Source organism: Salmo salar, chromosome ssa10, assembly GCF_905237065.1.
Source record: "Salmo salar chromosome ssa10, Ssal_v3.1, whole genome shotgun sequence".
NCBI classification, from domain to species: Eukaryota; Metazoa; Chordata; class Actinopteri; order Salmoniformes; family Salmonidae; genus Salmo; species Salmo salar.
This window is the reverse complement of record NC_059451.1, coordinates 49,305,980-49,327,427: the sequence shown is the minus strand read 5'-3', so window position 1 is coordinate 49,327,427 and position 21,448 is coordinate 49,305,980. Positions and strand designations below refer to the sequence as shown.

The 21,448-nt window shown below is 40.6% G+C and overlaps 1 protein-coding gene across 2 annotated transcripts in view; it reads right to left on the bottom strand.

Moving 5' to 3' along the window:
- LOC106560552 (coagulation factor XIII B chain) overlaps positions 1-9,288 on the bottom strand; it is a 65,503-nt gene extending 56,215 nt beyond the window's left edge. Inside the window, exon 1 of one of the 2 annotated variants that reach the window (XM_045687887.1) lies at positions 9,100-9,288. In XM_045687887.1, the coding sequence (XP_045543843.1) occupies positions 9,100-9,214 (115 nt within the window). In that variant the 5' untranslated portion in view covers positions 9,215-9,288. The remainder of the gene's footprint in view (positions 1-9,099) is intronic. The other variant, XM_045687888.1, reaches the window with a different exon arrangement.
- Positions 9,289-21,448: the final 12,160 nt, after the last annotated feature.

The following is a 21,448-nucleotide window of genomic DNA, read 5'->3' as shown; positions in this document are numbered from 1 at the left end:
ATGTTAGGACAGTACATTTACAAGAGTTGTGTGTAATGTTTTGTCAAGTCAAAGACAGGGTCACCAAAACCATAAAACCAGCTAAAATGATGCACTAACCTTTTACAATCTCCATCAGATGACACTCCTAGGACATTATGTTAGACAATGCATGCATTTTTAGTTCTATCAAGTTGATATTTATATCCAAAAACAGCGTTTTACTATGGCATTGATGTTGAGGAAATCGTTTCCCTCCAATAACCGGCAGTCAAGTCAGCGTCACAAATTAAATAATTAAAATTAGAAAACATTGGTAAAATATTATATTGTCATTTAAAGAATTATAGATTTACATCTTTTGAACGCAATCAACTTGCCAGATTTAAAAATAACCTTACTGGGAAATCACACTTTGCAATAATCTGAGCACTGCGCCCGAAAAATACGCGTTGCGATACAGACTAGACGTCATGTTGGGGAGATCTAAAATCGAAAATACTATGTAAATAATCCATTACCTTTGATTCTCTTCATCAGATGTCACTTCCAGGTATCACAGGTCCATAACGAATGTAGTTTTGTTCAAAAAAGCTCATCATTTATGTCCAAAAATCTCCGTCTCGTTAGCACATGATGTAAGCCAGCCGGACTTCTCGTCATGAACGAGGGGAAAAAATATATTTCCGTTCGTTCAAACATGTCAAACGTTGTATAGCATAAATCATTAGGGCCTTTTTTAACCAGAACATGAATAATATTCAAGGTGGACGAATGCATACTCTTTTATAACGTATTGGAACGAGGGTACCCAACATGAAGTAGCGCGCCAGGTGTCTAATGGGACATCACCGTTCCATGGCTCTTGTTCGGTCAGATCTCCCTCCAGAAGACTCAAAACACTTTGTAAAGGCTGGTGACATCTAGTGGAAGCAATAGGAAGTGCCAAAATATTCCTAAACCCCTGTGTTTTTCAATGGGATAGGTTTAAAGTCAATACAACACATCAGGTATCCACTTCCTGTCAGAAAATGTCTCAGGGTTTTGCCTGCCAAATGAGTTCTGTTATACTCACAGACACCATTCAAACAGTTTTGGAAACTTTAGAGTGTTTTCTATCCATATATAATAAGTATATGCATATTCTAGTTACTGGGTAGGATTAGTAACCAGATTAAATCGGGTACATTTTTTTTATCCAGACGTGCAAATGCTGCCCCCTAGACCCAACAGGTTAAGAGATATAATTAACTCAGGCATGTCATCTCTCCAATCCAGATCCCACTAGGACACGTCTTGTATGATGAAAGGCTATTAAGGGTGTAGTAAGACTGGCATTCATAATGAACTGATTCTCTGTTTCTATAACGTTCTCTGGTACGGCCCATTGTGTCTCTGTTAATGAGATGTGGAGGTGGTCCACAGAAATCCTTGGGCTCTAGGAAGACATGGGTGAGGTCATAGAAGTACTAGTTGTCACGTCCTGACCAGCAGAGGGCGTAATTGTGTTAGTCTTGGTCAGGATGTGGCAGGTGGTTTGTGTTTGTTAAATGTTTGTGTTGTTGATTGGGACTTCCAATTGAAGGCAGGTGTGTTGAGTTGCCTTTGATTGGAAGTCCTATATAGGTGTGTGTGTTTTTCTTTGGGGTTGTGGGTGGTTGTTTTGCACTGCGTTTGTTAGCCTGCAAACTGTTGCTGCTGTCTTGTTTATTGTTTCCTGTGGATGCTTTACTCCTTTTTTGGGTAATTAAATATGAGTATTCACATACCTGCTGCGCCTTGGTTCATTTCTGAAGACAGCCGTTACACTAGTGATGAAATGTACCAAGCTGCTTTCATTCCCAGCAAGAATAGCAAACTGTCCAGAAAACTTTCCTACCCTTTCCAAAATGCTTTATTTTGCTTAATTTTGTGTGTGAGTTGGAAATAATTGTAAATCTACTTTAAACAATAAATAACTTGTTTGTGTTGCATTATTTTCCTAATGTCTTAAATGAATACAAATACAATTTACCGTCACAAATTGGAAAGGAGTGACTCCACTGTCCATTGGTTGAGCAGACAACCTCTGGTTCCCCATTCAGAACGTGTCTGGGTTGCTGCACTCAAACTGTAGCCTGTGTCCGTACTTAATGGTGCTGTTGTTTTGGAGAACTCCTAACACATTCACATTATTAATCATCAGAGTTGTGGACATAAGTCACATGACTTGGACTCGAGTTTAACTTGAGTCACATATTTGATGAATTGAGACTTCACTTAAAGGAAAATAAAATAACTTGAGACTTTATTTGGACTTGGAGCCTCAAGACTCGTGTTTGACTTGAAATTATCTGGTCAGGTTTTATAATATTTTGTCACTTACTTTGTGTCACAGAGTCTACGTGGGTTACTCTACTACACGCAGCCAGAGACAGTAGCCTTAACATCGTCCTTGCAAAAATAACCTGCAACAGATTAGCTAGTGAAACGCACACTCGGCACTCTGATTGGACAAGCAAACTGTCAATCAACATATGTGGGGTGAGCTAGCGAACAGATCGCTGATATGCTGTACAGATATTGGATCAGGTGCAGTGCAAACGTCAAATTGCAGGGAGAGAGGATTGCCATAATAAATGAATATGCAGCTCCAAAAATGGTTTGGTGATCAAGAATATTAACTGTTACATTGCAAGCTCACCAGCAATGGGGACTTGATTACTAGCATAGGCCTACTTGTCTTTTGGTATGTAACAATTGCTTGAAATGCTAATTTACTTATGAAGCTTGCATTTGGAATTTGTTGTGTAAAGGAATTATTACTGTGACGAGGCTCTTCACATCCGCTCTCAAAACTCCCGCCAGTGGAGAGTTTTTTTTTCTCTTGTTGAAATGTTTACTGTTGCTTTCACATGTTTAAATGTGCGGCTAGATGTTCTTTACCATTCGGCCATCAGATTTGCCACCAATGCTCCTTATAGGACACATCACTGCACTCTATAATCCTCTGTAAACTGGTCATATCTGTATACCCGTCGCAAGACCCACTGGTTGATGCTTACTTATAAAACCCTCTTAGGCCTCACTCCACCCTATCTGAGATATCTACTGCAGCCCTCATCCTCCACATACAACACCCTTTCTGCCAGTCACATTCTGTTAAAGGTCCCGAAAGCACACACATCCCTGGGTCGCTTGTCTTCTCAGTTCGCTGCAGCTAGCGACTGGAACGAGCTGCAACAAACAATCAAACTGGACAGTTTTATCTCAATCTCTTTATTCAAAGACTCAATCACGGACACTATTACTGACAGTTGTGGCTGCTTTGCGTGATGTGTTGGGGTCTTTACCTTCTTGCCCTTTATGTTGTTGTCTGTGCCCATAAATGCTTGTACCATGTTTTGTGCTGCTACCATGTTGTGTTGCTGCCATGCTGTGTTGTCATGTGTTGCTGCCTTGCTGTGTTGTCTTAGGTCTCTCTTTATGTAGTGTTGTGTTGTCTGTCTTGTCGTGATGTGTGTTTTGTCCTATATTTATATTATCATTTTTTTATCCCCCGTCCCCGCAGGAGGCCTTTTGCTTTTTGGTAGTCCATCATTGTAAATAATAATTTGTTCTTAAAAAAAAAGAAAAACAATGCATAGGCCCTATGTGGTAAATCTCTAATCCATCTAATACTACAATAATTGCTAGCGTTTCATCATTCCATTCCCCTACCGTTTATTGCAGCTCGTAGATATTTTTGTTCCATGTTTGATAGGCCTATGTAGACAGTCCTGTTTCGTGTTTGATAGGTCTATGTAGACAGTTCTGAATCATGTTTGATAGGTCTATGTAGACAGTTCTGAATCATGTTTGATAGGCCTATATAGACAGTTCTGAATCATGTTTGATAGGCCTATGTAGACAGTTCTGTTCCATGTTTGATAGGTCTATGTAGACATTTCTGTTTCATGTTTGATAGGCCTATGTAGACAGTTCTGAAACATGTTTGATAGGCCTATGTAGACAGTTCTGAATCATGTTTGATAGGCCTATGTAGACAGTTCTGTTCCATGTTTGATAGGCCTATGAAGACAGTTCTGTTCCATGTTTGATAGGCCTATGTAGACAGTTCTGTTCCTTGTTTGATAGGCCTATGTAGACAGTTCTGTTCCTTGTTTGATAGGCCTATGTAGACAGTTCTGTTCCATGTTTGATAGGTCTATGTAGACAGTTCTGTTCCATGTTTGATAGGCCTATATAGACAGTTCTGAATCATGTTTGATAGGCCTATGTAGACAGTTCTGAATCATGTTTGATAGGCCTATGGAGACAGTTCTGTTCCATGTTTGATAGGCCTATGTAGACAGTTCTGTTCCATGTCTGATAGGCCTATGTAGACAGATCTGAATCATGTTTGATAGGCCTATGTAGACAGTTCTGTTCCATGTTTGATAGGCCTATGTAGACAGATCTGTTCCATGTTTGATAGGCCTATGTAGACAGTTCTGAATCATGTTTGATAGGCCTATGTAGACAGTTCTGTTCCATGTTTGATAGGCCTATGTAGACAGTTCTGTTCCATGTCTGAATGGCCTATGTAGTCAGTTCTGTTCCATGTTTGATAGGCCTATGTAGACCGTTATGAATCATGTTTGATAGGCCTATGTAGACAGTTCTGTTTCATGTTTGATAGGCTTATGTAGACAGTTCTGAATCATGTTTGATAGGCCTATGTAGACAGTTCTGTTTCATGTTTGATAGGCTTATGTAGACAGTTCTGAATCATGTTTGATAGGCCTATGTAGACAACAACGTCGTCCTTGGGCACAAACCCACCATAGCTGGACCAGGCAGGACTGGCAAAAAGTGCTCTTCACTGTCGCGGTTTTGTCTCACCAGGGGTGATGGTCGGATTCGCATTTCTCGTCGAAGGAATGAGCGTTACACTGAGGCCTGTATTCTGGAGCGGAATCGATTTGGAGGTGGAGGGTCCGTCATGGTCTGGGGCGGTGTGTAACAGCATCATCGGACTGAGCTTGTTGTCATTGCAGGCAATCTCAACGCTGTGCGTTACAGGGAAGACATCCTCCTCCCTCATGTGATACCCTTCCTGCAGGCTCATCCTGACATGACCCTCCAGCATGACAATGCCATCAGCCATACTGCTCGTTCTGTGCGTGATTTCCTGCAAGACAGGAATGTCAGTGTTCTGCCACGGCCAGCAAAGAGCACGGATCTCAATCCCATTGAGCACGTCTGGGACCTGTTGGATCGGAGGGTGAGGGCTAGGGCCATTCCCCCCCAGAAATGTCCGGGAATTTGCATGTTCCTTGGTGGAAGAGTGGGGTAACATCTCACAGCAAGAACTGGCAAATCTGGTGCAGTCCATAAGGAGGAGATGCACTGCAGTACTTAATGCAGCTGGTGGCCACACCAGATAGTGACTGTTACTTTTGATTTTGACTCCCCCCCCCCCCCCCCCTTTGTTCAGGGACACATTATTCAATTTCTGTTAGTCACATGTCTGCGGAACTTGTTCAGTTTATGTCTCAGCTGTTAACTTCTATGGGCTACCTGCGGGACACAGCCAGTGAAATATCAGGGCGGCAAATTCAAAAACAACAAAATGTCATAATTCAACTTTCTCAAACATACAACTATTTTACACCATTTTAAAGATACACTGCTCCTTGATGTAACCACATTGTCCAATTTCAAAAAGGCTTTACAGCGAACGCAGAACATTAGATTATGTGAGGAGAGTACATAGACAAAAATAATCACACAGACATTTTCCAAGCAAGGACATGTGTCAATTAAACCCCAAACACAGCGAAATGAAGCACTAACCTTTGACGATCTTCATCAGATGACACTCCTAGGACATTATGTTACACAATACATGTATGTCTTGTTCGATAAAGTTCATATTTATATCCAAAAACAGCATTTTACATTGGCGCGTGATGTTCATAATATATATATTCCCACCAAAAATTCCGGTGAATGTGCACATCAATTTACAAAAATACTCATCATAAACGTTGACAAAATATATAACAATTATTTAACCTGTGTGGGCTAGTGGCCAGTATTTTCACGGCCGGATAAAAAACGTACCCGATTTAAACTGGTTACTACTCTTTCCCAGAAATGAGAATATGCATATTATTAGTAGATTTTGATAGAAAACACTCTGAAGTTTCTAAAACTGTTTGAATGGTGTCTGTGAGTATAACATAACTCATATGGCTTGCAAAAACCTGAGAAGATTCCAAGCAGGAAGTGGCCTGTCTGCGAATTTGTACTTCTTCTTTCTACAGTATCTCTGGGGTCACGTTGCACTTTCTAAGGATTCCATTGGCTCTCTAAAGCCTTCAGAACGTGGATTGAGGCGTCTCCTGTCTCTGGGCAGAGTATAGTAGGTCAGTTTGTCAGTGGTCTGCCTGATGACTAAGAGATTAGATATGCGCGGTCCCGTGACCATGCTGTTTTTTTAATTTTTTTGAATGAATACACTATTGTCCGGTTGGAATATTATCGCTATTTACGGAGAAAGCACGTTTTTCAAAATTCTGAGTACATAGCTCAGCCATCACGGCTAGCTATTCAGACACCCGCCAAGTTCAGGGGAAACCTAAACTCAGAATTAGTATTAGAAATATTCTCTTACCTTTGCTGATCTGCGTCAGAATGCACTCCCAGGACTGCTACTTCCACAAGAAATGTTGTTTTTGTTCGAAATAATCCATAGTTATGTCCAAATACCTCTGTTTTGTTCGTGCATACAGATCACTTATCCAAAGGGTAATGCACGAGCGCGGAACGAGAGACGAAAAGTCTTTGGTATTTTTAACATAAAATTGCGATAATATTCCAACCGGACAATAGCGTATTCATGCAAGGAGAAAAAGAAGGAACGGTGCGCTCGCGTGACCGCGCATATCCAATCCCTTTGTCCACAGGCAGTCCACTCAGAAACTGAGCTCCTATTATCTGCCCAGTAACAGGAGAAGGTTGAAACAACTTTCTGAAGGCTTTTGACAGCCAATGGAAGCCTTAGGAAGTGCAACGTAACCCCACAGATACTGTAGTTTCGAAAGGGACTAGAAAGAAGAACTACAATTCTCAGATCCTCCACTTCCTGGTTGACTTTTTCTCAGGTTTTGGCCTGCCATATGAGTTCTGTTATACTCACAGACACCATTCAAACAGTTTTAGAAACTTCAGAGTGTTTTCTATCCAAATCTACTAATAATATGCATATTCTGAGTAGTAACCTGTTTAACCTGTTGGGGCTAGGGGGCAGTATTGTCACTTTCCGATGAAATACGTGCCCAGATTAAACTGCCTCCTACTCAAACTCAGAAGCTAGGATATGCATATTATTAGTAGATTTGGATAGAAAACACTCTAAAGTTTCCAAAACTGTTTGAATGATGTCTGTGAGTATAACAGAACTCATATGGCAGGCAAAAACCTGAGAAGATTCCAAGCAGGAAATGAAAATCTGGTTCCTGTAGTTTTCTCAAGTCCTTGCCTTTCTGACACACACTGAGTTAGGACTTAAATAGCACTTCCTAATTCTTCCACTAGACGTCAACACTCTTAGAAAGTTGTTTGAGCCTTTTGCAGTAAACACAGACCGAAGGAGAACGCTGGTAAGCAGGTGCCCTGAAAATCCATTGAGTTTTTAGGGCGCGTTCATGTGAGAAGTCCCCTGTGTTCCAAAACTTTTTTTCAAGACATAGCATGGGTCCGGTTGGAATATTACTGAAGTTTCACGTTCTCAAGGCCCTAAAGATTGATGCTATACAACGTTTGACATGTTTGAACGAATGTAAAAATAACTTTTTCTTGACTTTCGTCGTCACATTTCCCTCGCGCGCCCTACATTTTGAGTAGCTTACTGAACGCGCAAACAACATGGAGTTATTTGGACATAAATTATGAACTTTATCGAACAAAACAACATTTATTGTGGACCTGGGATTCCTGGAAGTGCCTTCTGATGAAGATTATTAAAGGTAAGTGAATATTTATAATGCTATTTATGCGTTTAGATGACTCCAAGATGGCCGGTGTCTATAATTGCCGGCTGTTTTTTTCTGAGCACAGTACTCAGATTATTGCAAAGTGTGCTCTCCCAATAAAGTTATTTTGAAATCTGTCAACGCGATTGCATTCAGGAGATGTTAATCTATAATTCTTTGAATAATAGTTTACATTTTTATCAAGGTTTATGAATAGAATTTTTTAATTCTGTTGTGCTGATCCACCGGCAGTATTGAAGGCAAAATATTTTCTGAACATCACGCGCCACTGTAAAATGCTGTTTTTGGATATAAATATGAACTTGATAGAACAAAAAATGCATGTATTGTCTAACATAATGTCCTAGGAGTGTCATCTGATGAAGATTGTCAAAGGTTAGTGCATAATTTTAGCTGGTTTTCTGCTTTTGGTGATGCCTGTTCTTGCATTGAAAATGGCTGTGTATAATGTTTTGTCTATGTACTGTCCTAACATAATCTAACTATATGCTTTCGCCGTAAAGCCTTTTTGAAATCGGACAACGTGGTTGGATTAAGGAGATGTTTATCTTTCAAATGGTGTAAAATAGTTGTATGTTTGAGAAATTTGAATTATGACATTTTGTTGTTTTCAAATTTGGCGCTCTGATATTTCACTGGCTGTTGATAGTGTGTACCGCGGGTGGGACGGTGGCGTCCCACGTAGCCCATAGAAGTTAAATAGGGTACGTTTTTCATCCGGCCGTGAAAATACTGCCCCCTAGCCCAGACAGGTTAAATCTTGTTATGTTCATACAAATATTTACACATGTTAAGTTTGCTGAAAATAAACGCAGTTGACATTGAGAGGACGTTTCTTTTTTTGCTGAGTTTATATTCTTAAAGTCAAAAACATAAAAAGTGAATATGGAACTGATGGCAGAAATTGTCACCTTCCCAGCGTATCAGAAGAGTAATGTGTTGTTTCCCTATGATGATGTACAATAGTAGCTAAATGTAGCAAAGAAAACATTTGCTCACTTTGTGTAGTCTAGTCAGAGTCTTACAGAGCAATTGGTGGATACTAACCCAAAGTGTGAACTACAAGCATGTGAGAAAGTGAAGGAAAACACATCCTTATCAGTCTGAGCTGATGAAGCATCCACATTCACCCATACCACCAGACACAGCAGAGTCAGAGATGATTTCATGTTGATCAAATGGTAGATGCAGTAAAAATGGAAGGAGTAGAACATAAATAGTGTCTATCCCAAAGTTAATGTTTGTCTACAGAGTTCCAGCCCCCAGGGCGCACTGAAGAGGACCTCTGTCAAGGGGGACTGACCCAAAATACTGAAACTCCAATATATAGAATTTAATCAAACCTTCACTGCGGTAAAAACACTGTTCTTGTGAAAATGCTCAATGTAGGAACTGTGTTGGTTCAGTCTATTAATAATAGGTCAAAATACAACTCATTTTAAAATGATTTTAATTTGTAGTATTTTTAAGACCACTATATTAGATATCAGAATAAAGAACTTGTGTGCTCGGTCTTCCACTGTTGTTCAGCTACATTTTTTTCAATCATTTTTAGTCATTTGGCAGACGCTCTTATCCAGAGCGACTTACAGTAGTGAATGCATACATTTCATACAATTTCATGCATTTTTTTTTGGTACTGGCCCCCCGTGGGGCCATCTGATGTTCTTAAATTAAGAGCTAAACAAGCATTGAGTGGTACAGGTATCATATACTGTAGTTAGAATGTGGATAAGATCCATTGAAACATTTTGTCATTAATCAATCACAAAACTGTACTAACATAACCTTTACTGTACATAAACCTTGTTCACTGTCTATTGACATGGCTAATATTTGTTCCAGCAATCAGTGCCACCTTTTCTCGTCAAGCCATGTTTTCTAGGGGCAAAAGGGGAGGGCTAAAATCAATTTCTGCAACTTGGGAGTATGTCTGTACTGCCATGGCTCACCTTAGCCCCATATTAGCCAACCAACTTGACGAACCATACATAAAACATGACATTAAAAGTTTTCTTACATATGAGAATTGAAGGACAATATTCCTGCTTAAATGATCAGGATGCAAGCAACAGGAAGGAACACGTTGTCAAGGCACTATGTGATGATGATGCAGTTGAACATCACATACGTTTTTTTATAAATATTGTCTGGTTGCTAAGATATTGGGAAAAAATCCTTTGTGTCTTTATAGTGAACTTTGAGAAATTCATTCCCACACCACTAACGTTAGAAAGCTTGGTGGTGTGTGTGTTTGTGTGGTGTGTGTGTGTGTGTGTGTTTGTGTGTGTGTGATAATATTATTCCATGAAACAATTAAAATAATCAAGAGTAGATGAGTAACTATGAACCAGCAGCACTTTATTTCATGTTGGACAATCATTAAATACCATACATTTATTCAGACAATGAATATGTAAATCATTTGAGCAAACTGTTAACAGGGGTTATTCATTGACATGTTTGGCCAACAAGCCAGTGGCCATCTCTTTGCGTAAGACGAAGCCACTATTGGCAATGAGGCAAGTTCATGACCCCGTTTATACACTGCTGGCGAAAATCAACGCTACCTGGGCTCAGTCTAAGATGACCAGTAGACTTAAAAGTGGTGTGATCCTTATGTTCGGCATAACGTTTATTTCGATCTTCCGGAGGATATTTAAATGGGATGTTCTGTGTGTTCATCAGCTGTTCATCCACAGGGCAGGGTTCTGAAACGGGAAGATGGTACAGGAATCAGTGTGTGAATGTGTCCTTCAAGGGCCAAAGATATTTAGTTGTTTTTCATTTTAATGAATGATATCACTATACCCATAGATCCTTGAGGAATGTCACTTGTCAATGCCTCAGGAGCATGGTTCAACAGTTACCTTTCAACTCTAGATGCATTTTAAAATAATTAATCAATTGAACTTGAATTCCATTCCATTCCGATCGTTAAAGGGGAGTTAGCAAGCGAGTCTTTGGGCCAATGTTATTTTAGACGGCTACTTACTCAGGCAGGTCATCGATCCTATCCAGATCCCGTCAAGACACATCTTGTACGCTGAAGGGGGATCAAGGATGTGGTGTTTCTGGCAGGCATATTGAACTGATTCTCCATTTCTGTAACGTTCTCTGTTATGGCCCATTGTGTCTCCGTTCATGAGATGTGGAGGTGGTCCACAGAAATCCTTGGGCTCTAGGAAGACATGGGTGAGGTTATAAAAGTACCTTTACTAATCCTGTATTCAGGGAAGGTCCTGGCCATTGCTGCCTGTATTAGCTGACCGATACAGACGTTTGTATCTTCAGACCGTTGTGGTCACTAGAAGCATGTGAGAAAGTGAAAGAAAACACATCCTTACTAGTCTGAGCTGATGAAGCATCCACGTTCACCCATACCACCAGATGCAGCAGAGTCAGAGATGATCTCATAAAGATTGATTTTAAACAGCGTTTGACATGCTTCTAAGTACGGTAATGGAACATTTTGACTTTTCGTCTCTCGTTCCGCTCTCGCGCGTTACCCTTTGGATAAGTGATCTGTACGCACGAACAAAACGGAGGTATTTGGACATAAATATGGATTATTTCGAACAAAAACAACATTTCTTGTGGAAGTAGCAGTCCTGGGAGTGCATTCTGATGAAGATCAGCAAAGGTAATACAATATTTCTAAAACTAATTCTGAGTTTAGGTTTCCCCGAATTTGGCGGGTGTCTGAATAGCTCGCCGTGATGGTTGAGCTATGTACTCAGAATATAGAAAAATGTGCTTTCTCCGTAAAGCTATTTTAAAATCTAACACAGCGGTTGCATAAAGGAGTAGTCTATCTATAATTCTTAAAATAATTGTTATGTATTTTGTCAACGTTAATGATGAGTATTTTTGTAAATTGATGTGCTCATTCACCGGCGGTTTTGGTGGGAATACATTTTCTGAATATCACGCGCCAATGTAAAATGCTGTTTTTGGGTATAAATATGAACTTTATCAAACAAAACATACATGTATTGTGTAACATAATGTCCTAGGAGTGTCATCTGATGAAGATCGTCAAAGGTTAGTGCTTCATTTCGCTGTGTTTGGGGTTTTATTGACACATGTCCTTGCTTGGAAAATGTCTGTGTGATTATTTGTGTCCATGTACTCTCCTAACATAATCTAATGTTTTGCTTTCGCTGTAAAGCCTTTTTGAAATTGGACAATGTGGTTAGATTAACGAGAAGTTTATCTTTAAAATGGTGTAAAATAGTCGTATGTTTGAGAAAGCTGAATTATGACATTTTGTGGTTTTTGAATTTTCCGCCTCTGATATTTCACTGGCTGTGTCCCGCAGTTGGGACGCCATAGAAGTTAATGTGTATGAGAATGATTGAAAGGTGTCATACACAACAATTCATACTGTGTAAGAACTGCCCTCCTGAGACTTTTCACAGCCCCCCAGCCCATTCACTTAGTTGACTGATCTTTCCTCTCAAAAGAAGCTCCCAGTGTCCCTCATTGTCCCTAAAAAATACACTAGTGTGTCTCTGAACACTTATGTCCCAATCCATTGACACCTTTACCAACAATGGCGTGTTGCCCTACATCCCTTCCATACATTTTTTTTAAATGGTAACACCACAACCATGTCTTTTCAAGAGTACAATTCTTCTGCAAGAGGCCCAAACAGTTGGTGCTTAAGGTCTATGAGCCTGACACCACTTCTGTCGTGACTGAGCCTGGATAATATGACCTGATGACTCCTCCAGTCTCCCAACAAAACTCTGGTAACACTGAAACAAGGAAGAACAAGAAGAAGTGGAAGAAGGACAGGAAGAGGCCCCAGCTACAAGCAGCTAGAGAGCAGCAAGGCCCAGTCAAAGGCCGGGAGGAAGTAGTGGGTGTGGCTAGACTGTATGCAGATGTTCCTCTGCCAGAGGCTCATCTTATACGGCAACACCACCGTTGAACTCAAGCCCTGGATTAAAGCTACTGGAGCTGCCTGATGGCATGTGGGCCATGAAGCAGATGTCACCATGGACTGTCATCACATACTGTCTGAAGGAACCAATGTGTTACCTAATATTGTTTAGACATGTGTAAAGGATACAATGTGTTATGTAACTTTGTTCAGATGTAACTTGTGAGAGGGAGGATTTGTTGTGTGGGCTGTAGTCAAAGGAGGCATGGGCTTGGACAAAAGGTTTATAAAAAACAATGATAGGGAAAGTATGATTTGCTGGGGAAGACCGAGCAGGAACTGATTGATGTATTAGAAGAGTTTAGGGCAAGGTAAGCACAGAGATTAGATACCTTTGTTAGAGGCAACTCTAGAATGTTCCCAAAAAGAGAATTGTTACTGGTTTTGATTAACTAGATAATTAATCTGTTGAATAAAGTGTTAAGAAGTAAAGTAACATAACAACTACGGCCAGACCATATTGTGGGTTTGAGCATGAAACCAAGGAGGAGCTCGAGGGTAACTGTGTTAAAGGCACACTAAAGGAGCACTGGGAGTCTATAGTTTGTCTTATACCCAGACGTAGTGACAAACCCTTGTTTTCAGTTAATAATTCATTTTAATTAATTAGTCTTAGCTAAAACACTATACCTGGGATTTGGTGAGTGAGACTCACCCGTTAGGGTGCTCTCCGGTCAATTAGAAAGGGAGGACCAGCCGCTAGCAGGAGTGTCTGAGATTATGCTGCGCTAATAATAAATAGTTTTACCCAGTGGCGGAACGTCCCCTGCGTGAATGGCAGAAAACCATGTAGTAAGAGCCGCGCCACATAATAAAATAGTACAGAGCGGACTGTAAATGAATATTGAATTGATCGTTGGTGTGTTGTACACAAAAATAGGCACGCTGACGAGTAGTATACCACAAACTACCCGTGAAGTGTAATCAGTAGGAAGGAGTGAGCAAACCTCTGTGGCAAGCAGGGATAGACCAAGAGGATGACTTGGTTGATGAAGTGGAGCTCAGGACTCCACTGCTAACTCAGCTCAAGGTAGGAAGACAGGGAGGCCCCCTGACTGGGTAAGAGGCTAATACTTCAGGATAATCCAGGCCTACAACACTCGATGGGGAGTTGACCGACGCTGTGAGATCAAAACAAGATCCAGAGGCAAAGACTACCAGCGCGTGAGTGAAGCTAGTAGGTCCGTCAGGGAGTTCACCTCGACACTTCTGGCAGTCTTATCCAGCTGGCCGTACTTCGCAGACAGGACAAGACCACTTGCCACAAGCACAAAGAGTCTCAACTTCCACAGCCACCATACCAAACCCCATCTGATTTTTCAGGGGGTGCTGCTGCACCCTCAGCACCCCTACTTCTTGCGGCTAAGCATACAGGCCAATTGCACTTCTAAATACGGACCGTAAAATCTTGACCTCCATACTTGCTAAGTGGTTGGAAGCAGTGATTACAACAATAATACATCCAGACCAAACAGGTTTCATTACTGGTCGTCACCTACCTGACAACATACAGTATGTAGCTTGCTGAACACTGCCCCATGGTCAGAGTAAATGGCTGCTTCTGTCAGTTTTTCCAGATTGAACGAGGATGTAGGTATGGTTGCCCTCTCCACTCCTGTTTGCCATAAGCATTGAACTCTTAGCTCAAATAATAAAGTACAAAGCTGACATAAAGGCATAAAGGTTGGGGATGAAACAGTCAAATATAACTGTACGCTGATGATGTTATAGTATACATGTCTGACCCTGCGAACTCTGTCCCAAAGTTATTAGAAAGTATTAAACAATTTGTCAGTTACTCTGATTACAAAATTAATTTTAATAAAACTGAAGCACTGGCCGTAAATATACATATAACTGCCTACATCAAAACATTATCTTTTTAAATGGCCAAATTAAGGTATCACATATCTAGGAAATACTATACCTGCTGATTTGGACAACCTATACAAAGCCAACTACACCAAGCTGATAGAATCAAAGGACATCTGAACCGCTGGTCTGTGCTGCCCTTCACCCTATCAAGAAAGGTAGAATCAATAAGAATTAACATATTGCCTAGATTATGTTTGCGGTATTAGACGACTCATCTCCAGATTTATCTGGCAGGGACGACGTGCCAGGGTCAGCTATAAAGTACTACAATTGTCAAAACAACACAGAGGACGGCGACTAACCAATCCTAAACATAAATGGTTTGCAACCTATTTTTGGGCCATGACAGCATGGCTGTCTGAAACTGAAGGTACAAGATGGCTGGAAATAGAATGTCAGACTCAACTTCGGTCCCTCTGTCTGTACTGCCATTCACTGAGGAAAAGATATCAAGTGAGATGTGTAAAATGGGCAGGAACCACATATAAAGCATGGAAAGCAGTACAGTGAGCTTTCAAACTTCCTACAGGAATGAGTGTTATCACCCATTGTTTATATGAAGGGTTTAAGCCTCTACGATTAGACACAGGTTTTTAGAAATTGGGCACATTTGAAACTTCAATATGTCCGTCAATCACATGAAAAGGGTACTCTAAAATCATCAAGCTCTGAGTTTAATATACCAAGGTCAGACTTCTTCCGGTATCTACAAGTACAAAGCTTTCTGTCCAAACACCCAAACTGGAAAGGGTTACAAGGCCCCCCTCAGCCATAGAACAATACTTAGCCAGAGTCCAGGAGAATCAATACACTGAAAAACGAACAACAAACCTATACAGGGCTTTATCAGCCATGACACAAGATGATACATCTATTCTAAGACCGAGGTGGGAAGGTGAACTTCATCAAGATGTAAGTAAAGAGACACGGTTAGATATATTATTTGAAGCTCATAAAGTTATCAATGCAAATTCATGGAGGGAATTTCAGTGGAAAATAGTCAGAACCAGCTAAAATGAGTTCAACCCAATCAAGTTGTTGCTGGAGAGAGTTTAGGGAGGGGTTGGCTAGCCATCTACATATCTTTTGGAAATGTCCAAAACTAGACAGCTTTTTAGGGTCCGTTTTTCAATATGATTGATACGGTTTTCAATTGCCCAGAGATCCCATGTTAGCCATTTTTGGATCTAACGTGTTAGAAAGGAAGAAGTGTTATTTGTTACAAATACTTTTCATTGAAACTAAAAAAGCGATAACATTAACATGGCTCCACTAACCAGGCACCTAGGTATTTGTAGTTGGCCACATATTCTAAGTCACAACCGTCCAGAGTTGTGATGCTAGTCGGGCGGGCGGGTGTGGGCAGATCGGTTAAAGAGCATGCATTTAGCTTTACTTACAAAAAATGTAAATTAATATTTTTTGGTTTTGATAAATTATTATGACTGAACCAACACATTTACTGCATTAAGCTTTTTGTATTTCAACATGCAGGTACTAGATTGATTGTTGTTGAAAGATAAAACACATAAACAAACGCAACAAATACATAAACATCAAATGACATTAGCAAGACATAACATACACTGACTGGGTTGGGTTGATTACAAACTTGGAAGGAATCAACACAATCCCTAGGCCCACTGAATCTCCATATTCACAGTTAGTAACGACCATCTGTCCCCAAATTGTTCTTGCTTTAATCTCAATCTAAAAGTACTGTCTTGTTTTCCATGATGTATATTCTTCTTATAATTGACATCCACTCCTCATCTGTTGAAGGTTCCTTCTGGTTAGACTGTATACTCTCCTTCCAGACTCACATTAAGCATCTCCAATCCAAAATTACATCTAGAATTGGCTTCCTATTTCGCAACAAAGCCTCCTTCACTCATGCTGCCAACCATACCCTCGTAAACTGACTATCCTACCGATCCTTGACTTCGGCGATGTCATTTACAAAATGGCCTCCAACACTTAGCAAACTGGATGCAGTCTATCACATTGCCATCCGTTTTGTCACCAAAGCCCCATATACTACCCACAACTGCGACCTGTATGCTCTCGTTGGCTGGCCCTCACTACATATTCGTCGCCAAACCCACTGGCTCCAGGTCATATATAAGTCTATGCTAGGTAAAGCCCCGCCTTATCTCAGTTCACTGGTCACCATAGCAACACCCACCTGTAGCACGCGCTCCAGCAGGTATATTTCACTGGCCATCTCCAAAGCCAACACTTACTTTGGCCACCTTTGCTTCCAGTACTCTGCTGCCAATGACTGGAACAAATTGCAAAAATCACTGAAGCTGGAGTCTTATATCTCCCTCTCAATCTTTAAGCATCAGCAGTCAGAGCAGCTTACCGATCACTGTACCTGTACACAGCCCATCTGTAAATAGCACACCTGACTACCTCATCCCCATATGACTATTTATCCTCTTGCTCTTTTGCACTTCAGTATCTCTACTTGCACATCATCATCTGTACATCTATCATTCCAGTGTTAATGCTACATTTTATTTATTTCACCTCTATGGCCTTACCTCCCTACTCTTCTACATTTGCACACACTGTACATCGATTGCTCTATTGTGTTACTGACTGTATGTTTGTTTATGTGTAACTCTGTGTTTTTGTTGCACTGCTTTGCTTTATCTTGGCCAGGTCGCAGTTGTAAATGAGAACCTGTTCTCAACTGGCCTACCTGGTTAAATAAAGGGGAAATAAAAAAATGAATAAGACATTTGTAGTATGTTGAACTATACTGTATATACTATACTATTGTCTTTCCAATGTGCTTCTGCTTAATGATGACTGAACCTAATATACAGGCAAAGAAGGATTTGGCTTGCTGGCCTAACAGCAGCCAAGAGAATGGTTGCTTTACGATGGCAAGCCCCACACACACTACCACGTCAGCAATTTCCTAATTCAAAGACATAGCTCAACTTGAACTGTTGATCTCTCAACTACATGATGCAAAATCAGACAATATTGACATTTGGAATACAACTCTTGACAGCATAAAATCACTACTTTGACACTGTATGTACTCAAGTAAGGTCCTGTGGAGGGGAGTAGGTGGGAGGATGCATGCGTATTTGTGGAATGTCTCTTGGTTTGTGTCTTTGTCCTGTCAACCCCCAAAAAAGGTACAAAAAATAAGAAATATATATATATATATATATATACACACAGTGGGGCAAAAAAAGTATTTAGTCAGCCACCAATTGTGCAAGTTCTCCCACTTAAAAAGATGAGAGGCCTGTAATTTATCATAGGTACACTTCAACTATGACAGACAAAATGAGAAAAAAAAATCCAGAAAATCACATTGTTGGATTTTTTATGAATTTATTAGCAAATTATGGTGGAAAATAAGTATTTGGTCAATAACAAAAGTTTATCTCAATACTTTGTTACTGTATATACCCTTTGTTGGCAATGACACAGGTCAAACGTTTTCTGTAAGTCTTCACAAGGTTTTCACACACTGTTGCTGGTATTTTGGCCCATTCCTCCATGCAGATCTCCTCTAGAGCAGTGATGTTTTGGGGCTGTCGCTGGGCAACACGGACTTTCAACTCCCTCCAAAGATTTTCTATGGGGTTGAGATCTGGAGACTGGCTAGGCCACTCCAGGACCTTGAAATGTTTCTTACGAAGCCACTCCTTCGTTGCCCGGGCGGTGTGTTTGGGATCATTGTCATGCTGAAAGACCCAGCCACGTTTCATCTTCAATGCCCTTGCTGATGTCATTTTGTCAGTTTGTCATTTCAATTGGACATTTGGTAGACGCTCTTATCCAGAGCGACTTACAGTAGTGAATGCATACATTTGAGGTTTTCACTCAAAATCTTAGGATACATGGCCCCATTCATTCTTTCCTTTACACGGATCAGTCGTCCTGGTCCCTTTGTAGAAAAACAGCCCCAAAGCATGATGTTTCCACCCCCATGCTTCACAGTAGGTATGGTGTTCTTTGGATGCAACTCAGCATTCTTTGTATTCCAAACACAACGAGTTGAGTTTTTACCAAAAAGTTATATTTTGGTTTCATCTGACCATATGACATTCTCCCAATCCTCTTCTGGATCATCCAAATGCTCTCTAGCAAACTTCAGACGGGCCTGGACATGTACTGGCTTAAGCAGGGGGACACGTCTGGCACTGCAGGATTTGAGTCCCTGGCGGCGTAGTGTGTTACTGATGGTAGGCTTTGTTACTTTGGTCCCAGCTCTCTGCAGGTCATTCACTAGGTCCCCCGTGTGCTTCTGGGATTTTTGCTCACCGTTCTTGTGATCATTTTGACCCCACGGGGTGAGATCTTGCTTGGAGCCCCAGATCGAGGGAGATTATCAGTGGTCTTGTATGTCTTCCATTTCCTAATAATTGCTCCCACAGTTGATTTCTTCAAACCAAGCTGCTTATCTATTGGAGATTCAGTCTTCCCAGCCTGGTGCAGCTCTACAATTTTGTTTCTGGTGTCCTTTGACAGCTCTTTGGTCTTGGCCATAGTGGAGTTTGGAGTGTGACTGTTTGAGGTTGTGGACAGGTGTCTTTTATACTGATAACAAGTTCAAACAGGTGCCATTAATACAGGTAACGAGTGGAGGACAGAGGAGCCTCTTAAAGAAGAAGTTACAGGTCTGTGAGAGCCAGAAATCTTGCTTGTTTGTAGGTGACCAAATACTTATTTTCCACCATAATTTGCAAATAAATTCATAAAAAATCCTACAATGTGATTTTCTGGATTTTTTTTCTCATTTTGTCTGTCATAGTGGATGTGTACCTATGATGAAACAGGCCTCTCTCATCTTTTTAAGTGGGAGAACTTGCATAATTGGTGGCTGACTAAATACTTTTTTGCCCCACTGTGTGTGTATGTATGTATGTATGTATGTATGTATGTATGTATGTATGTATGTATGTATGTATGTATGTATGTATGTATGTATGTATATATATATATATATACACACACACACACACACACACACACACACACACACACACACACACACACACACACAATACTATATTATACAATACTATTCTTGTTCTTCCACTAGTGGTGCAATTATTGTTTTCGCTACATAATATACATACATATCTACAATATTCTAATATGCATACTGTTGGTTTAGTGCTAGCCTCATCTACCAGTGAGTTTAAAGCATGTGGCTGAGGATAGTTTAGAGCTAGCCTCATCTACCAGTGAGGTTAAAGCATGTGGCTGAGGATAGTTTAGCGCTAGCCTCATCTACCAGTGAGGTTAAAGCATGTGGCTGAGGATAGTTTAGAGCTAGCCTCATCTACCAGTGAGTTTAAAGCATGTGGCTGAGGATAGTTTAGCGCTAGCCTCATCTACCAGTGAGGTTAAAGCATGTGGCTGAGGATAGTTTAGAGCTAGCCTCATCTACCAGTGAGTTTAAAGCATGTGGCTGAGGATAGTTTAGAGCTAGCCTCATCTACCAGTGAGGTTAAAGCATGTGGCTGAGGATAGTTTAGCGCTAGCCTCATCTACCAGTGAGGTTAAAGCATGTGGCTGAGGATAGTTTAGAGCTAGCCTCATCTACCAGTGAGGTTAAAGCATGTGGCTGAGGATAGTTTAGCGCTAGCCTCATCTACCAGTGAGGTTAAAGCATGTGGCTGAGGATAGTTTAGAGCTAGCCTCATCTACCAGTGAGGTTAAAGCATGTGGCTGAGGATAGTTTAGAGCTAGCCTCATCTACCAGTGAGGTTAAAGCATGTGGCTGAGGATAGTTTAGAGCTAGCCTCATCTACCAGTGAGGTTAAAGCATGTGGCTGAGGATAGTTTAGAGCTAGAAAGACATTTAGTTTGAATGCTGATAGGCTCAATTAAAACATTTGTATGGTTATTATTGAATCACAAAAGATGTTGAACAACAAATACTGTACTTACATAAATCTGGTTAACTGTCTATGGACACGGCCTTCAGAATTTATGTTCCAGTAAGGCAACATCACTGTTTCCCATAAAGCCATGTTTTCCAGGGGCAAAATGGGAAGGCCAAAATCAATTTCTACACCTCAGGAGCATGCCAGGGTTTTGCCCATGTTACCTTACCAAGTAAACAAAACATTAAACGTTTTCTTGCATATGATAATTGAAAGTCAATATTCCTGCCTTAATATTCAAGATTCACTCAGTGATGATGATGTAGTTGAAATACATGGCAAAGAACACCACAGGAATAATTTTAATAGATATTGTCTGGCTGCTTCAATATTGTAAACAATACCTGATGATAATATTCCCAGATAACAATGAACTAAAGAGTAGATGAGTAAATATCAACCAGAGGCACTTTATTTAATGTTGGACAATCATGAAACCATGAATCTGTAAATAATTGGAGCAAACTATTGACAGGGGTTATTCATTGACATGTTCATCCAACAAGACAGGAGTCATCACTTTCCGTAAGCTGAGATCAATATGGGCAAAGAGGCAAAGTCATGACCCCATGTATACACTGCTCATGAAAACCAACACTACCTGGCTAAGTCTACCATGAGCAGCACACTTAAGAGTGATATGATCCCCATGTGGTAAATGGAGGGTCTTTTTATTTCCGTCCAATATGCTCATTGGATGT